General features: G+C 34.7%; 1 protein-coding gene across 4 annotated transcripts in view; it reads right to left on the bottom strand.

The window, feature by feature from the left end:
• The window catches only part of KIAA0586 (KIAA0586 ortholog), a 104,751-nt gene that overhangs the window by 46,477 nt on the left and 41,351 nt on the right, over positions 1-16,923 (bottom strand). For 3 of the 4 annotated variants that reach the window (XM_069464992.1, XM_069464993.1, XM_069464995.1), the window contains 7 exons: positions 15,164-15,282; positions 10,653-10,840; positions 6,297-6,456; positions 5,619-5,841; positions 4,897-5,153; positions 3,854-3,930; positions 1,724-1,858 (listed from right to left, as the gene is read on the bottom strand). In XM_069464992.1, the coding sequence (XP_069321093.1) occupies positions 1,724-1,858; positions 3,854-3,930; positions 4,897-5,153; positions 5,619-5,841; positions 6,297-6,456; positions 10,653-10,840; positions 15,164-15,282 (1,159 nt within the window). The remainder of the gene's footprint in view (positions 1-1,723; positions 1,859-3,853; positions 3,931-4,896; positions 5,154-5,618; positions 5,842-6,296; positions 6,457-10,652; positions 10,841-15,163; positions 15,283-16,923) is intronic. The other variant, XM_069464994.1, reaches the window with a different exon arrangement.

Below are 16,923 nucleotides of genomic sequence, written 5' to 3'. Positions count from 1 at the left end.
AAATGAGAGGAAGAAAAAATTGAAGAAATAATGGAGATGAACTTCCCACCATTAAACAGATGAAAAGGTCTGACAGAATCAAATGAATAAATTAACTGATATTAGTGATTTCCAAAAAGGCAGGAAATTAGTGAAACTTTTAAATTATGCTGATACTTCTGCTTTTTGCCACCTCTTTTGTGCCATTTGCTTGTCTCATTCTCATTCTCTCTGCTTACTGGTTTACATATTATGATCTTAGTTTATGCAACTATGACAGTGGTTTCTTAAATTTAGCAACACAGCCATCACAAGTAATATTTTTCCACTGAAAGCAATTTCAGTCAATAGCTAACTGAAGTTGCAGAAAATATGATTATTTTTTAATAAAAAGGAGTCAGTTCAGTTTTCATTTTTTCCATTACTAAATTTTATATCTTCTCTTCCATTCTTTCTTTCTTTTTTTTCTTGAGACAGAGTCTTGCTCTGTAGCCCGAGCTAGAGTACAGTGGCATCATCATAGCTCACTACAACCTCGAACTCCTCAAGAAATCTCAAGATTATCCTTTAAAGACTCTTCTTCCTAACCTCCCTCCACCAATGACCAATTACTCTCAATCCTATGCCCTTAAATTTAGATCCCTCTCCTCTCTACTTCTGCTATAACTGTCTTTGTTCATGTTCTCATTCTCTCTTGCTGGGACTACTCGAATGGTATTCTGACAGATCTCCCATCTCTCCCTCACTTGTCACGACTTCATACTCCTTCCTAAATATCTTAGTGGGTAATTCCCTTGCCCCAAAACCTTCTTGGGCTCCATAGTGCCCATGCCTTACTGTGGCCAAAATAAAAGTTTCTTTATGATCATCTGGTTCAATCTACTTCTCCTGACTTACCTGACAGGTTATCTAAAGTTCTAGCCACACTGATATTTTCAATACTTTCTAAATATGCCCTGATATTTCTTGGCTCTTATCCCTTACAACCTTTTTGACACCAGGGACCAGTTTCATGGAAGACAATTTTTCCACAAAGGAGGGGGTGGAGGGAGAGTCCAGTCGGTGATGTGAACGATGGGGAGGGGAGCAGCTCGCCTTCTGCTGTGTGTGCCCCCCACTCCTTCCTAAGTTTCATGGAATTGGACGGGAGAGCTCTTTGGCCTGACTGGCCACAGACCAGTACAGCATATGCTATTTCTGCTTCTAACATGTCCTTCCCTTTCATCACTGCCTGCAAAGTCCTACTCAGACTTTAAAGATCTACATCAGTATAATATCCTATATGAAGTGTCATCCTACTTAAAGCAGAATCTTCCCTCCTCTGTGTTCATACAGCACTTGTGAATATACCTATTTGGTCAGTTACTGCACTGTTGAGTAATCACATGTTTAAAGCTTGTCCTCCAACATGATAGTAAGATGCTTAAAGGTAGCATGATATTCATCTTTCTATCTTTTCCAGGATTGTGTCTGGCATATAATACTCAGTACATGGCTGCACAATGAATGAGTGATCTTCACAAGGCCTCAGTTTTTTCAACTGTAAAATAAGAGGGTTGGAATAAATGGTCTAAATTCCTTTCAGTTGTAAAACTACAGTTCTATGATTCCAGGTTAAAGGTGCTACAACTCTGACTCCTAAGTGAAAGATTTGCATACTTTAACTAAAAGTAGGAAGATTTTAACTTTTTCCTGTATTTCTGTCTAACCAAAAAAAGAAAAAATCACTAAGGTTAAAAATTACCTCTGAATGATAGACTGCTTGCTGTAAAATTAATGATTCCTGGTTTTGTTTAGCAAGAAGAGAAAGAATTGCATCTGCATGAGATTTTTTATGGGGCATCCTAATCACTTGTCCTTCACTGGGAGAATCGTCTTCCTAAAAGAAACATAAAGGCAATTAATACAACAAAAAATTTATAAAACAATTGCATTTTTCTCAATTTAGTTTTCACTAGGTTTCATTTCCATTCGACTGTAATAAAAACCCTTTCCTGTAGTTCCAGCGACTCGGGAGGCTGAGGCAGAAGGATTGCTTAAGCCCAGGAGTTTGAGGTTGCTGTGAGCTAGGCTGACACCACGACACTCTAGCCAGGGCAAAAGATCGAGACTCTGTCTCAAAAAAAAAAAACCAAAGAAAACCCTTTACATTTGGCTCAACTATAAACAACAGTATGGAGTAATTTGTAACAGTCAAACTAGAGATTTATTATAAAAACATAAAAGTGTACTCTCTGTCCCAGGCAATTGAGTTATAGTGATTCATAAATGTCTTGCATAGTGTCATCAAGTTTTTGGCTCTCACAATTTCCTGCTTCTACTTATGTAGTGCACAAAGCAATGCCACAGCATGGCAATGAGGGCAAAGCATTGTGGTAATGCTAATGCTGCCAACCAGAACACAGGCAAAAATGAAAAACTGCAGAAATATGCTATGGCATCTATGGAGCCTTTGTGCACATCTGGCTTACTTGACTAGGGAGCAGGTCGTGAAGCCCTCACTGGAACATCTTACCTAGGCTTCTTCCTGCCTCAAAACAGACTTGTCCCAATAATGAGAGAAAATGTGGACCTCAGAGTCAAACTGGATTCCCTTGTAAATATAGGTATTAACATGATTATAAATTCATTAAAAGTATTTTTAATTATTTTATTTTTAATGAAATAAAGTTCATTAACTTTGGATCATAAGCCTATATCCCCCAGCAGCATATAGATAAATGTTTACTGGTATGTGACTTCAAGTTATTCTGCATTTTTCTAGATTGTACATTTGCATTTGATTTATTATGAATTTGTACCATATCTGATTTAAGCATAGTAAAAATACCAAAATTAGAATTTAGTTTCAAATGTAAAAAAAGAAGTTATGCTTTAGTCCTGGTTCAGTTTAGCTATTTACTTTAAAGAAACTTAAACATGCTTTGGTACCTGATAAAGTTCTAAGAATTGATAAAAGTGCTATAACATTTTAAATAGGCCAAATGTCAGTATAATGCTTCTCTAAAATTAGAAATCTGTCATTTACATCTTCTTTCCATATTATTTCATGAAAATGATAGTACTTTCTTCACAATCAACTCAACCAATTATTTGCAATAATCACTGTTTAAAAATTATTCCATTAAAATCTTATCAAAAAACTCCTTAATGAAGTATTTTTATATTTCCATGTGAAATAACATTTTTTAAAAAAAAAACAGCAACAATAACAACCATACTTAGCAAAAGATATGGATAAATGTAGGTGACAGTTGAGTATAATTACCTTCCTTTGCTTAGGCTGTTTGAAAATATATAAAAAGTAAACATTTCTATGCCTTAACAGTTTTTTCAAAAGAAAATTCCTATGATCATTTCTATATTACATTTATATTATATATATTTTTAAATGCCAATTTTTTCTTCTATAGAGCTAGATAATAACTAGGGTTAGTATCCCTGGATCCCATTTGTTTTTCTTTTCAAGTCATTCAATTTAAATATTTATTAGTACAAAAAACAATAATCATGGTTAGGGAAAAATAACAAATGTATTATAAGAGAGTTGGTTTAAATAGCTAAGATCCTGCTTAAAATATTGTAAAGACAACATATCCAGGTGATAATCTTCACTATGCTAGATTTCATTACCTAATTACATTAAATGTGTATTTTCAACTACAGTAGCCACAAATGTTAATAATTTTTTATTCTCACAATTATAAGAAGATTACATAATGAAATATGCAAGAAATATTAAATTCTTTCATGAATATTTTACTAAATTTTGTATTTATAACTCAAATAATTGAGAAAAAACTGATCAATGGCAACAAGTTCATCAAGATATTCTGCCTGTCAGAATTCAGTGTTGGAGTCAATCATTCCTTACCATTTCAAGAACATCATGCAGAGTGCTGGATAAACTATCATTTAGGTTTGTCAGGTATAGTTCTTCACCTCCTAAAACTAGAAATTAAAATGTAAAAAGTTAGGAAAAAGGAGAAATATAAACTCAGTAAATAATCTGACCATAAAGCCATAGAACATTACATTTTAATTTATACTGCAATGGAAATACTGGCAAAGTTATAAACAAGCAATTCACAAACTACTCAACCTCACCAGTTTTTTTAAAAGTGCAATTTATAACAAAGATGGGATTTTTGTTTCACCCACTAGCCTATCAGAAATTAAAAACAAGCATAATATTAACTGTAGCTATGAAATTGGGAAACAAGCAGCTCTATATACTATTAATGCAATTAAAAACAGATTAAAATTAAAAGCTAAAAACTTTTCCAAAGAGTATGTTGGCTATGTATCGGTATTTTAAAGGAGACTTAGCAATGCCACTTCGAGGCATGTACTCTAAGGAAGTTATTAGATAAGTGCACAAAAATATATGTATAATACATACAAGGATGATCATTAGAGAATTGTGTGTAGTCTGGAAACACTGAAAACAATCTAAATGCCCTTCACTAAAGGTATTGTTTAAATAGACTACACAGCTATTAGAAAAAATGTGGTAGAGCTCTATGTATTGATATCGAAAGACATCCATGATATATTATTAGGTAAAAAATTCAGGTTTCAAAACAATATGCAGAGTATGATTCTATTTTTAAAGGTAAGCACACGTATACATACACATGTATTTAGGTGTTGACATATGCACAGACCAAAAAAGACTAGAAGGGCATATCTCAAACTACTAAGAATGATATTATTTCTGGAAGGTGGGATTATAAGGCAAATTTTCCTTCTGAAATTAAGATCCAGAAAAGTTAACTAATTGCGTAGTGCCCCTAGTTTTTCTACTTTACCATGTTAAATCTTGAAAATTAAGTAAAAACACTTTAAACAGAAAAGTATTACTTAAGGAATTATCATAATATAACCAGTGAAAGCAATTAATACAAATTAACTTACTCTTGGGAGCCAGTTTTTGACCACAGCTAAATAAAATCTCTCCTTCAGAGATGGGTCTATCTAAAGTTTCTGTTTCAGTGACAGTAACACTCAAGGTGCTCTCCAGTGTTGATGAATCAGAATTTGGCATCTGTTGGGGGGAAGGGGCCTTGGTGCCGGCAGGAAATGGCTTAAAGAGAACTGGCTCTGGAGGTGCAGGCTGAGCTGGGAAATCTAGAACACTGTCCGGTTCTTCATCCTTAGCCACAGACATTACACTAAAAAGATAAAGACATATTTTGAACTTATTAGATCACTAAAGACCTATATTAATTTTGATATAAAAAGCAGATTCAAAGATACTATGTCTTCTTTAGCAAAGTATTTGTATAATCTGGACTAATTAACAAGATTTATGTTTCTAAAATTATTTTCATGGTTTAATCATAGGTCATCTTGAAAGCTCTTCTAGCCACAAAATAGGAGAAATTGTTTTCTATTTTATTAACAGTACGATAGATATCTTTATTTTAATCTGTTTTGAATCTTTTAAGAAAAACATAAAGGTATAAATAAATTTGATAAAAATTTTTAAAAAGTTGAAATTTATAAAATTTCTTTCTTCCAAAGTATAAAGTAGTTTGTGGTTTACAAAGCTTTATCATTTCTATGTTTTAAATGGGTCATGTAAATCAAATTTAATTTGGAATGTACAGTTACTACTGAATTATGTTCTCATTTACATAGCTGTTGGGTGAAGAAGTTCTTCTTGAAGAGGGTTAGGGTTCTCTTCCTCCAGTGGCAGGTCTCCATCACCCCATGGCTTGGGAAGCTCTGAGCCTGAGACTTTCAATTTATCAATGGAAATTTCTGACAAAGTTGGAGTCAGAGCTGCTGCTGGAGGCGGTGTAGCAGCAGGGGTAACTGCTGGAGTAGTAATAAGTGTGATAGCAGGCATATCATTTCCTAAAGATTTTTTTTTTAAAAAGACAGAAAAAGGTAAAAGTCAGTAAACAACTCCATAGGAAGGCAAGATATGTTTATTTCAGATATCCCTTAACATTTTGGCACATAAATAATGGTAATAATAATTAATAATATTAACGATGATGGTGGTGGCCATTAATGGGAAAGTTCCTAAATTAATTTAGTAAAGCATTAAAAAAAAAAAAAAAACCTTGAAAAGACATCACTTTTAACACCACCATATACTTAAAGTGGTCTAGAGCATCTAATTGATTATATACTCTAAGCAATGGCAATAAATTCCTTGGATTCCTTGCAAGAAAAAATTATTTACTAAAACCTAGTAAGCAATAAGTATGTATACATTAATCTATAAAGCATCTTATAAAACAATCTTGAAATTTTATTTAGTAGTTGCTAAAATTAAAACTGAGTTACACAAATAAAGTTTCTACCTTTTTCAGCAAATATTTCTTTTGTAGGAAAAGCCACATCATGATCTGAATCACAGGGAGAAGAATCTGGAGTTTTTACCAGCACACGTTCCTTAGGAAGTGATGAAGGTGAGTGAGGAGGCGTAGGCTGTGGGGTAGCCACTGGGGTACACACTCTTGCCTAAAATAAATTAATGCAACAAGATAAATTATGCTTATAATCACCCAAGTAAAAGTAATTTGAAATAATAATGTGAGCTCATTCATAGACCACATAGAATTTAAATGATGGGGATGGGGAATGAAGCCTTAAGCACTTTGGCTCTTGAATATCTACTTTTAGTTTAAGACTGGCCTGGAGAAAGCCTCAGGCAATTGAAGTAACTCTGCCTTTGAAGTAGGCCCCAAAGAAATCTAAGGCACTCTCTTTTAAGATATCCAGGAAGATTACACAGATAAAACTGAAGATCAAATCCCACTACAAACTTGAAGCATAGGCCATGCAACAGAAAAGAAGCATTTTAACTGACTGATAAGATATCAAAAATCAGCCTTTTAAAAAAATTTTCTAAAAAAAATCAACCTTTTAGCACAGAGCATGTAAAAGGCAGTGGAAGGATAAGAGAAAGTGAAGAGTGGGTAGAGACGAAGACAAAAGGGAAATGGAAAGTACTGGTGAAGGAGTAAGTAAACAATTTAACATTATTTTGTTGAATAGGTAATCATTCAAATGGTCCAAAATTCAAAAAGTACCAAAGGATGATGGTGAAAATTAAGCCTCCTCTCCTTCTCTACCTAGATCCCACCTAGATCCCTTCCTAAGAATTATCAAATAATCTAGACTTAAGTCTTTTCATATGCACACAATCTACAGAATAAATTCCCAGAAGTGACACTGCTCTGTTAATGGGTAATTGCATTTTGAATTTGAAAAGATTTTGCCAAATTTCCTTCTAGAAGATTTAACTATTTTACACAAGTTCCAGTAGGTATGAGAATGCCCATTTCCCCAAGGTTTGCCAAACAATGGCGTTATCAAACTTTAAAGAGTTTTGCTGATCTGATAAGCAAATACGGAATTTTAGCAATTTTTTTTCTTATTACCAGTGAGGTTGATCATCTTTTTATATGTATATGGGCAATTTGTACTTCTCCTGTGTGAACTGTTTGGTTCTGTCCTTTGTCCACTTTTAAAATACATTATTTGTATTCTCATTCTAAAAAATCTTTATGTATTAGGGTGATTAGTCTTTATTCTATATCATGAGTTGCAAATTAATATGCAATTTAAAACCATGAAGCATAATAGAAATTCCATAGCATTGCTTAATAATTAGCATATTCTTAGCCTTCATTTTAAAATGAAAGAAATCCATTCTTTTTCCTTCTTGACTATATAAACTTATAGCATAAAAGCATAGTTTTCAAATATAACACTACTGGCTCATCATCATGAAAAGATGTGCAGGTGTTAGGCAGACAGTGAAGGATTCCAGGTCTCCTAGGGACAAAAGTGGGTGCCTTGCCTTGGTGCAATTGCCCCACCTGGGAAGAAGGAAAAGGATGGGCCCCAGGCCCCAGGCCCTAATCTTGGTCCCACCCCTCCTTAATCCTATCCCAAGTGACTGCCATACCTGGGGGAGGAGGGAACACCCTATGAATCTGCCAATCAGAATTTAGCACGACAACTACAAAAGAATACAGAGCACTCTCTATTCCACAGGCCAACCAGCATACATACAATAGAGTCTGGAAAGTGACCTAGAACAGCTTTCAGAGACGCTCATGGGAGATCCGCATGTATAGTAAGACTTAGGTCATATAACTCCCAAGTGTCCAATCAAAGTGGTTCCATGGTGACGTCTGAGCCATGAGGGAGGTCCCAATCCGGGCACTATAAAACAAGACCCATACCATAACCAAGCCCTTCCTTTTGCTCTCACTTTGCTGCTACAATGGGTCCAATTGTCATCTGTGGCGTACGTGTCACGTTCTGTAAACCTGTATCTTGCTCTTGCACTATAATCCTATCTTTTTCTCCTCAATAAACCTCATTTTCATGCTTGCCTTACTCTGGTGTGTCTGGTCATTCTTCGGCTATGAGTGCATTTCAGACCCTGAAACCCAACACAGGTGTTCTTCTAGTATAGGTAATGGATAATGATGATGATAAACTATTAGTCTAATCACTGAGTATTTAACAAGTTCCAGGTACTACATTAATCCTTTTTCATATATCATCTCATTTAACCTGCCACAAAACCTTATATGATGGCTCAGATAACGCAGCATCATAAAGATGTCAATCCTCCCTAAATGAAACCAATCAAAATTGGATTAATTCCTATAAAAATCTCAACAAGATTTTTTTTTACGGAACTTAAAAACTAATTTTATTGATTGATTGAGATAAGGTCTCTCTCTGTCACCCAGGCTACAGTGCAGTGGCATGATCATAGCTCACTCCAGCCTCTAACTCCTGGGCTCAGGCCATACTCCTGCCTCAGCCTCCCAAGTAGCTGGCATTGCAAGTAGGCACAACTACACCCGGCTAATTTTTTTTTTTTTTTGCCACAGAGACGGGGGTTTTGCTGTGTTGCTAAGGCTGGTCTCAAACTCCTGGCCTTAAGCAATCCTCCTGCCTCAGCCTCCCAAAGTGCTGCTATTAGAGGCTGGAGCTATTGCACCCAGCCAAAAATATGTTTTTAAGTTTAAACTGAAAATATACATATAATAGCCGTAAATATGTATAAATATATATTTGAGAGAGAAAAAGGCCAAGAAAAGCTATGACAAGTCTGAAGATAAGGAACAATAAGTTGGAGAAGGGCCGGGGTTGCCCTGCGAGATATTCAGTAAGCAGAATTTGGTAAAGCCATGATCATTTAACTCTAAGTATACTATCTCTATTATACAGATAAGATTAAAGTAACAAAGCTTGGGATTCAAATTCAGGTCTTACTAACTCCAAAGTCCAGGCTCTTAACAATTACATAAACTGCCTATTTACACTGGCTTTTCCATATTTTCTCTTTCAGTCACCCTATGAAAATGCAGTATGTGGGCAGAAAATAAATCAAAGTAATTGGCACAGAGAAAACAATTAACTCTAACCACATCTGTACTGAATATATTACCAATGAGCACATACCAAAACTGTATCAAATCCAAACCTTTGGCACACTAATCACATTACACAACACCAATCTCTATAAAAGTCAAATACAGTATATAACTTTATGTTTATACATGAAATGAATCAGCTTAAATGTTTCACCTATATAAAATGATGTCTCAGTGATCTATAGGAACAGAAGTGACTACCGAGTTCTAAACAGCTGGTAATACAGAGTAAATTTTGGCTTTGTAGAATTTCATGTTGCTACAATAGATTAGAAATTCTATTTAACATAATAAGCCTGATTAAATAAGCAATGATAAACCTTTCTGAAATGTATTTTCTTTTAAAGGTCAAAAATATCAATTTACACAATAACTCAAAAGCAACATGTGATCCTTGGCTATATCTTGAATTTTAAAAAAAGCTACAAAGGATATTTTTGGAACAACTGGAGAAACTTAAATATAGTCTCTATAATTCTATCAATGTTGTTAATAAATTTGGGGGGTTGGATAATGGTACTTCAGTTATATAGGAAAGTACCTGGTTCTTCGGAGATACTGCTGATGCTTTTGAGGTCAAGTGTCATGATGTCTGCAACTTTTAAATTTTTTTTAAGGGATATATAACATAGCAGACATAAAGACAGTAAAAAAAAATGTGCCAGGGCTGGGAGCAGTGGCCGCTCATGTTCGTAATCCTAGCACTTTGAGAGGCTAAAGCAAGAGCATCACTTGAGATCAGGAGTTCAAGATCAGCCTGGGCAACATAGTGAGACCTCATTTCAACAAAAGATTTAAAAAAAAAATTTAGCCAGGCGTGGTGGTGCACACCTCTAGTCCGGCTACTCAGGAGGCTGAGGCAGGAGGCTTGCTTAAGTCCAGGAGTTTGAGGCTGCAGTAAACTATGACTGTGCCACTGCACTCCAGCCTAGATGACAGAGAGAGACCCTGTCTCAAAAAAAAGAAAGAAAGAAAAATGTGCCAGTATGTTATCAATTGCTCAATATAGGTAAAGAGTATACAGATGTTCATTGTTGTATCATACTTTCATCTATTCTATAGATTTAAAAGTTTTTAAAATAAAATGCTGGGGGAAATGTTATTTTAACCATACCAACGAGGAATAAAATTCTACCACAAACTGTGATCTTATGACATTCAAATTCAGTCTAAAATTTATCTGTTTTACTGTTCTTTAATAAACATATCAAAAATTCCCAAGAACTTAAGTCACGAAAGGAGAGTCACTCCTACCGGCAAGTATGTTTCATTTGCTGAAACATCCCCAGCAACAGGACCTTGCTTCTTTGCTTCTCTGTCACCCAGCATGACAGCAATGGTCTCAGCAAGAGCTTCATTCACAAAATGACTAATCATGTCTGAATTCACAGGAACCCCAGCATCAACAAAAAGCTGGAGGGCACCACTGCTTGTTCCTTCCACTAAAAAAGAAAGGGAATTTCAGAATAAATGGGCAAGAACATGCTTGCAATTTAAACCTTAATTCTTAAAATTTTAGAGATGCCAACATATTTGTATATGGGGGTGAAAAGAGGAATAAAAATGAAAATACAAACATATCTACTTATTATGAAAGGACTAAGATGATAACTTGCATAACAAACATTCTCTCTAAACAAATAAAAAGGGAGAAGAAAACATACAGATGAAAATTTACTTATATGGCTTCTTCTCTACCACTATAGAATTTAGTGATAAAAAGAATTTGCACCCATATTATTAAATGTCCTTATCTGAAAACAATCCACATTTCCAAGAACAAGGCAACAGGAAACTCTGTGATAGATCTTGACCAAAACACAAGGATGCAGTAAATATGAAGGCAAACCTTCCTTCCTTGTAGTTTCAGATATATCAGTTATTAAAATTATCAGCAAATCCTCTTCAAACCTCTATAGCAGTTTAGGTGATTATCTGATGCCTTATTGGTATATTAATTTTCCAAATGAGTTGTACTTTTCACTTACATGAATGTACATAAAATTAAGTAAAACTTCCTTAAGAGACTTTGCTCGACTTAAAGTGGTGAAATTTATAAAGCCCTGTGTGGAAAATATGTAAACAATGATCCGTACAACCTGATAAAGATACTGCATCTCCAAAGAGCACTCCTAGAGAAGTACAACTATGGCAGCAATATCCAGAATTCGCTAAAGAGCAGGTACAGGTATCTTGGGATTACTTGTTGAGGTAATCCCAAATAGTAGCAATTTACTCTGGAGTTACTATAACATAGACTATTACAATGCCAAATTTGTATTCAACAATATGTGTTGATACATCTCCTTTTCAGTTTCCATAATTCATTGTTTTGGCATTACCAAAAATCAGAACATCTCTGTTATGAGGCCCTGAAAACCTACCCAAGCACTGGCAAAAATAAAAGCAAACACACATGGTTTTATAGAGAACAGGATCTAAATACCCAATCTGGAAATTTTAAGATTTCATCTAGGAAAACATCAATTTTCTTTTAATTATCTTGGTAGGTTTTTTCCTTTCTTCAAAAAAAAAAAAAATGACATGATTAAAGAAAACTTGGGGTAGTAACAGTGGAAGGAGGCATGCAAGCTATACACTAAATAGGAAGAATTAACCAAATATATCAATAAACTGTATGGAGTCCAGGGACGTAGGCTGTGGCTAAGTGGTGACTGAGAAAGAGCAGAGAAAAGAAAACAAAACAAACAATAACTCCAAGACTTTGGAGATTGGGTGCTGGGAAAATTATCATATCATTAACAGAAATAGAGAACAAAGGAAGAGTGGGTTTGGGTAGAAAAATGAGATATATTTTGGACATGCTAAATAGGGGATGCCAGTGGAGCATCAAATAGAATATCCATCAATGGGCAGAACGACAAGTTCTCAGCTTAGACGCACAGCTTAGAGGTCATCAACTGACACAGGATAACCAATGGCAAGAGGAAACCAGAAAAACAGATAAGAGGGCAGAGCATAGAAACTAGGGAAATAATTTTATCCAAGTAGCAGAAAATAAAATGAGAAAATAAAGGTCTTGAAGAAGTTTAAAAGAAGAAGACAGGAGGAAGAACAACAGAATGAATTCTAAGAAGCCAAAACCATTAGAACATTTTAAGAATTAGACGTGGTCAAGAGTGCCCATCCTAGAGCCATCTAGTAAAATAAGGCTTTGAAAAAGGGAAGCGTCTTTGACAACCAAATGCTGTGAGAAAGGAGTTTCTTGATGCGGAAAGCAGAAAGCCAACCCATAAATACTAAAACGAAAGTGGAAAATGAGAAATTAAAGTAGTAAATATAGACTCTGCTATCTAGGGTTTGGACACTTAAAGGATAGTCTATGAGGGAGAAAGAGTAGGTTACCCTGAGACTGGAAAGAAGGAATAAAAGTAGAGGTAACGAAATACAGAAATGTAAAAGAAACAACAAAGTCAGAGAATCTATGCTATCCAATTTCAAGACTATTAAATTATAGTAATCAAGAACTGTGGGCCGGGAGCGGTGGCTCATGCCTGTAATCCTAGCACTCTGGGAGGCTGAGGCGGGAGGATTGCTCAAGGTCAGGAGTTCGAGACCAGCCTGAACAAGAGTGAGACTCCGTCTCTACTAAACATGGAAAGAAATTATACAGATAGCTAAAAATATATAGAAAAAATTAGTCAGGCATGGTGGCACATGCCTGTAGTCCCAGCTACTCGGGAGCCTGAGGCAGGAGGATTGCTTGAGCCCAGGAGTTTGAGGTTGCTGTGAGCTAGGCTTACGCCATAGCACTCTAGCCCAGGCAACAGAGTGAGACTCTGTCTCAAAAAAAAAACAACCCCCCCCCCCAAAAACTGTGGTATTAGTATAAAGACAGACTTACAGATCAATGGGACAGGATAAAACATCCAGAAACAGACCCATATATATGTACAGCCAATTGATTTTCAACAAAGGTGTTAAGGTAATTCAATGGAGAGAGGATAATCTATTCAACAAATATTGCTAGAACAATTGAATATCCATATGCAAAAAAAAAAAAAAGTTTGATCCTTACTTCACACCATAAAATTTAACTCAAAATATACTACAGACCTAAATGTATAATATAAAAGCACACATTTTCTAGAAGAAAACATAGGAAAAAATCTTAATGATTTTAGGTTGCAAGTATTTCTTGAACAGTATTCCAAAAATCCTCCATGAACTACAAAAGAAAAATTGATAAATTAGACTTCTTCAAAATTAATCTTTTTGTCTTCAAAAGATAATGTTGAGAAAACACAGAGGCAAGACACAGAGTAGGAGAACACATTTGCAAAACATATCCCAATAAAGGATCTGTATCTAAAATAGATAAGGAACTTTATACTTAATAATATGAAGACACAGATGCCAGTTTAACAATGGGGAAAAGATTTATTAATAAAAAGCTACTTCACTAAAGTAAAGATAGAGATCGTAAATAAGCACATGAAAAGTCACACAATGTCATTAGTCATCATTTGTAATTATACTACAATTACTACTATTACTAGTATAATTAGAGATATGCAAATAAAAATCATAATGAGATATCCCTACATATGTTCAAAATGGCTAGAACTAAAAACACTGACAACACGAAGTGTTGGGGAGGATGTGGTGCAACTGGAACTCTCGCACACTGCTGACAGAATGCAAAACAGCATACTCACTTTGGAAAATATTTAGCAGTTTCTTATGAAGTTAAACATTTACTTATCCTGACCAAGTGAAATTAAAGGATGCTCCAAGATTAGTTTTCAAATGTTCATAGTAGTTTTATTCATAATAGCCAAAAACTAAAAGATGATAAATGTCCATCAACTGGTAAATGGATTAACAAATTATAATATATCCATACAGTATAATACTACCATATGTAATAGCAGGATTGTAAAAACATTATGCTAAATAAAAGAAGCTAGCCAACAAAAGACTAAATATTTTATATTAATAATCATACATGTATGAAATTCTAGAAAAGGTAAAAATACAGTGATAGAAAGCAGATCAGTGGTGGTTAGGGGCCAGTGGGAATGGGTGGGGGTTAGGAACTGACTGCAAGGTGGCAGAGGGAACTTTTGGGGATAACGGAAAATTTTTTTTTATCTCATAACAGTGTGGCTAATATACAGCTATGTGTATTTGTCAAAACTTGTCAAACCGTACACTTAGAATTGTTGAATTTTATGACAAGTAAACTACACCTCAAAAAAGCTGATGGAGAAGTAGGGGGACAAGAAAAGGAGGAGGAGGAGAAGGAAAGAAGAAAAAAGGAAGGGAAAAGAGAGAGAGGAGGAAAACAAGAAGAACAGCATGGGTACCACAAAGAAAGAGGCTCATTTAACTATTCAATGAATACTTAAACTCTTACTGGTGTCAGTCAAGGACTAGGCACTAAAGGAGAAATATCCTTAAACCTAAGTAATTTATAAATATTTGTAGTGAGTGAGACAGATATGTAAACCAACCCTAATATAATCCGATAATTATCATAAAAATATATATACAAAGCACTATGGGAATAGAGATTTGGGGTGGTAAGTGCGGAGAGCAGTTTAATAACCTGAAAGCTGCAATATGAAATAAGAGGGTGAAAGAGAACTAACCATCACTACAGAGAAGTATTGGGGAGTGAAACTGGAAGAGCTTATCTTTTGTCACTGAAGGACTTACTTCACCTCTGGAATATATAAATTCACAATGAACTAAAGGTTTTTCTTTTAATAACAACACAAAAAAGATTCCATTTCACTTACCAATATCAGAAGTCAGTGGTTCACTTGCCTCACTGACTGAAACACTAACATTAGGTGTGGCTTGTTGCTGGATTGGGAAGAGACCAGAGATAATTCTTGACATTATTTCTTGTTCTACCCTGGGGTGGGGGGATAAAAGTTAAGATTCCTAAATTTCATTGAAATGTATAAAATGTTAGACATACCACCTTAAAAACAACCTTTATCCATGGACACAAACATTTACATGTGAAAGCAGTTACTCTGAAAGTTAAATGTGGAAAGAAGAAGAAAAAAAAAATATGTCTCCTAATAAGATAAACCACATGAAACAGACTCTCCTTGTAGCAGATAGTTCATGAAATAAAATCAAAATCTTTCAGATTAGTCTCATGAAAAGCTTAATGGAACTCCTAAATTCAAAATAAGACTTGGGCCAATGATTATCTGGCATATCATGTACGTAAAATGTTTATTTCCCTTCTGAGAACACACATGTAAAACCATGTAACATCAGAACTAGAAAAGAAGTCCAGCTGCCCTCACTTCAGGAAATAAATATATGTGTAGAAATATAGGGTAGTTTTTCTTTTAAAAAGTGAAGAAAAAATTTATTTCCAAGGGTATTTTCAGGAAGGAAAAGGGGAACAGAACAGGAGGCTGCTTCTGGTAACTTTCTTTAGAGCAGCTAATAGACTTCTTAAAAGTTATTATTAATATTATACAAATAACAGATGTCCATTGCAGAAAATTTAGAAAATATATAAAAGTTTTTTAAAAAAATTTGGGAGGCTGAAGTGGGAGGATCGCTTGAGGCCAAAAGTTTGAGACCAGCCTCAGCAACACACACAGCAAGACCCCTGTCTCTATGGGTAAAAAAAATTAGGCAGGTGTGTTGGTGGGCACCTGCAGTCCCAGCTACTCAAAAGGCTGAGGCAGGAGGATCACAACAGCTATGATGATGCCACTGCACTCTAGCTCAGGCAACAGAAAGAGACTCTGCCTCAAAAACAAACAAACAAACAAAAAAAAAAATGGATAAGGCTTACCCATAATCCTAGATTCAGGGATAAAAACAATTAATTTGGTATGTATATTTTTGAAACTTTTATCCTATGCACATTTATTTTTGAGTAAGTTCTTATAAACTGGGGTTATATTGTTAGTATCCTGCTTCATTTATACACCAGTATCTCATTAGTATCTTTCAACATCACTATTCTTCTAAACCTAATTTTAATAACTGTATTAATGTTCAGTCATTTTGTTTATTCCATAATTTCCTTAAGGTTTCTCACAAGTAAAAACAGAGATAATAGAGTTAATTTCATATCTATATGTAATAATAAATTATAATTGTTATTGTAATATGTAACAATAATTACACATTACAACTTAACAAACTTAGAACAGTGCCTTTGTTGTAATGCTAGGAATTATATGGCCTAGTAGAATAGCCATAATTATTTTCTTAGGATAAATTTTTGGAAATGAATCACTGGATTAAAGAGCATGTACATTTTTAAGACTTCTGGTACTTAATAATATTCTCCTATTTTCCTTTGTCATAGTTGGTAGCCTAAGTACAAATATTCAAGGACAGAGATAATATTTCCAACAATTAGTTAAGCTGTCAACATTACATCAAATACTTTCCAGTGACTACAGCAAAGGAAGTTTAATAAACAAAAGAAGACAAGGGAGATTTTCAACCAAATTTTAATACTTTCCATTTATATTTGCTACTATGATTCTATTCATACCAACACCATTCTAAACTC

Source organism: Eulemur rufifrons, chromosome 2 (assembly GCF_041146395.1).
Source record: "Eulemur rufifrons isolate Redbay chromosome 2, OSU_ERuf_1, whole genome shotgun sequence".
Classification (NCBI taxonomy): Eukaryota; Metazoa; Chordata; class Mammalia; order Primates; family Lemuridae; genus Eulemur; species Eulemur rufifrons.
The sequence above is the reverse complement of the archived record's forward strand: the minus strand, read 5'-3'. Positions and strand labels throughout refer to the sequence as shown.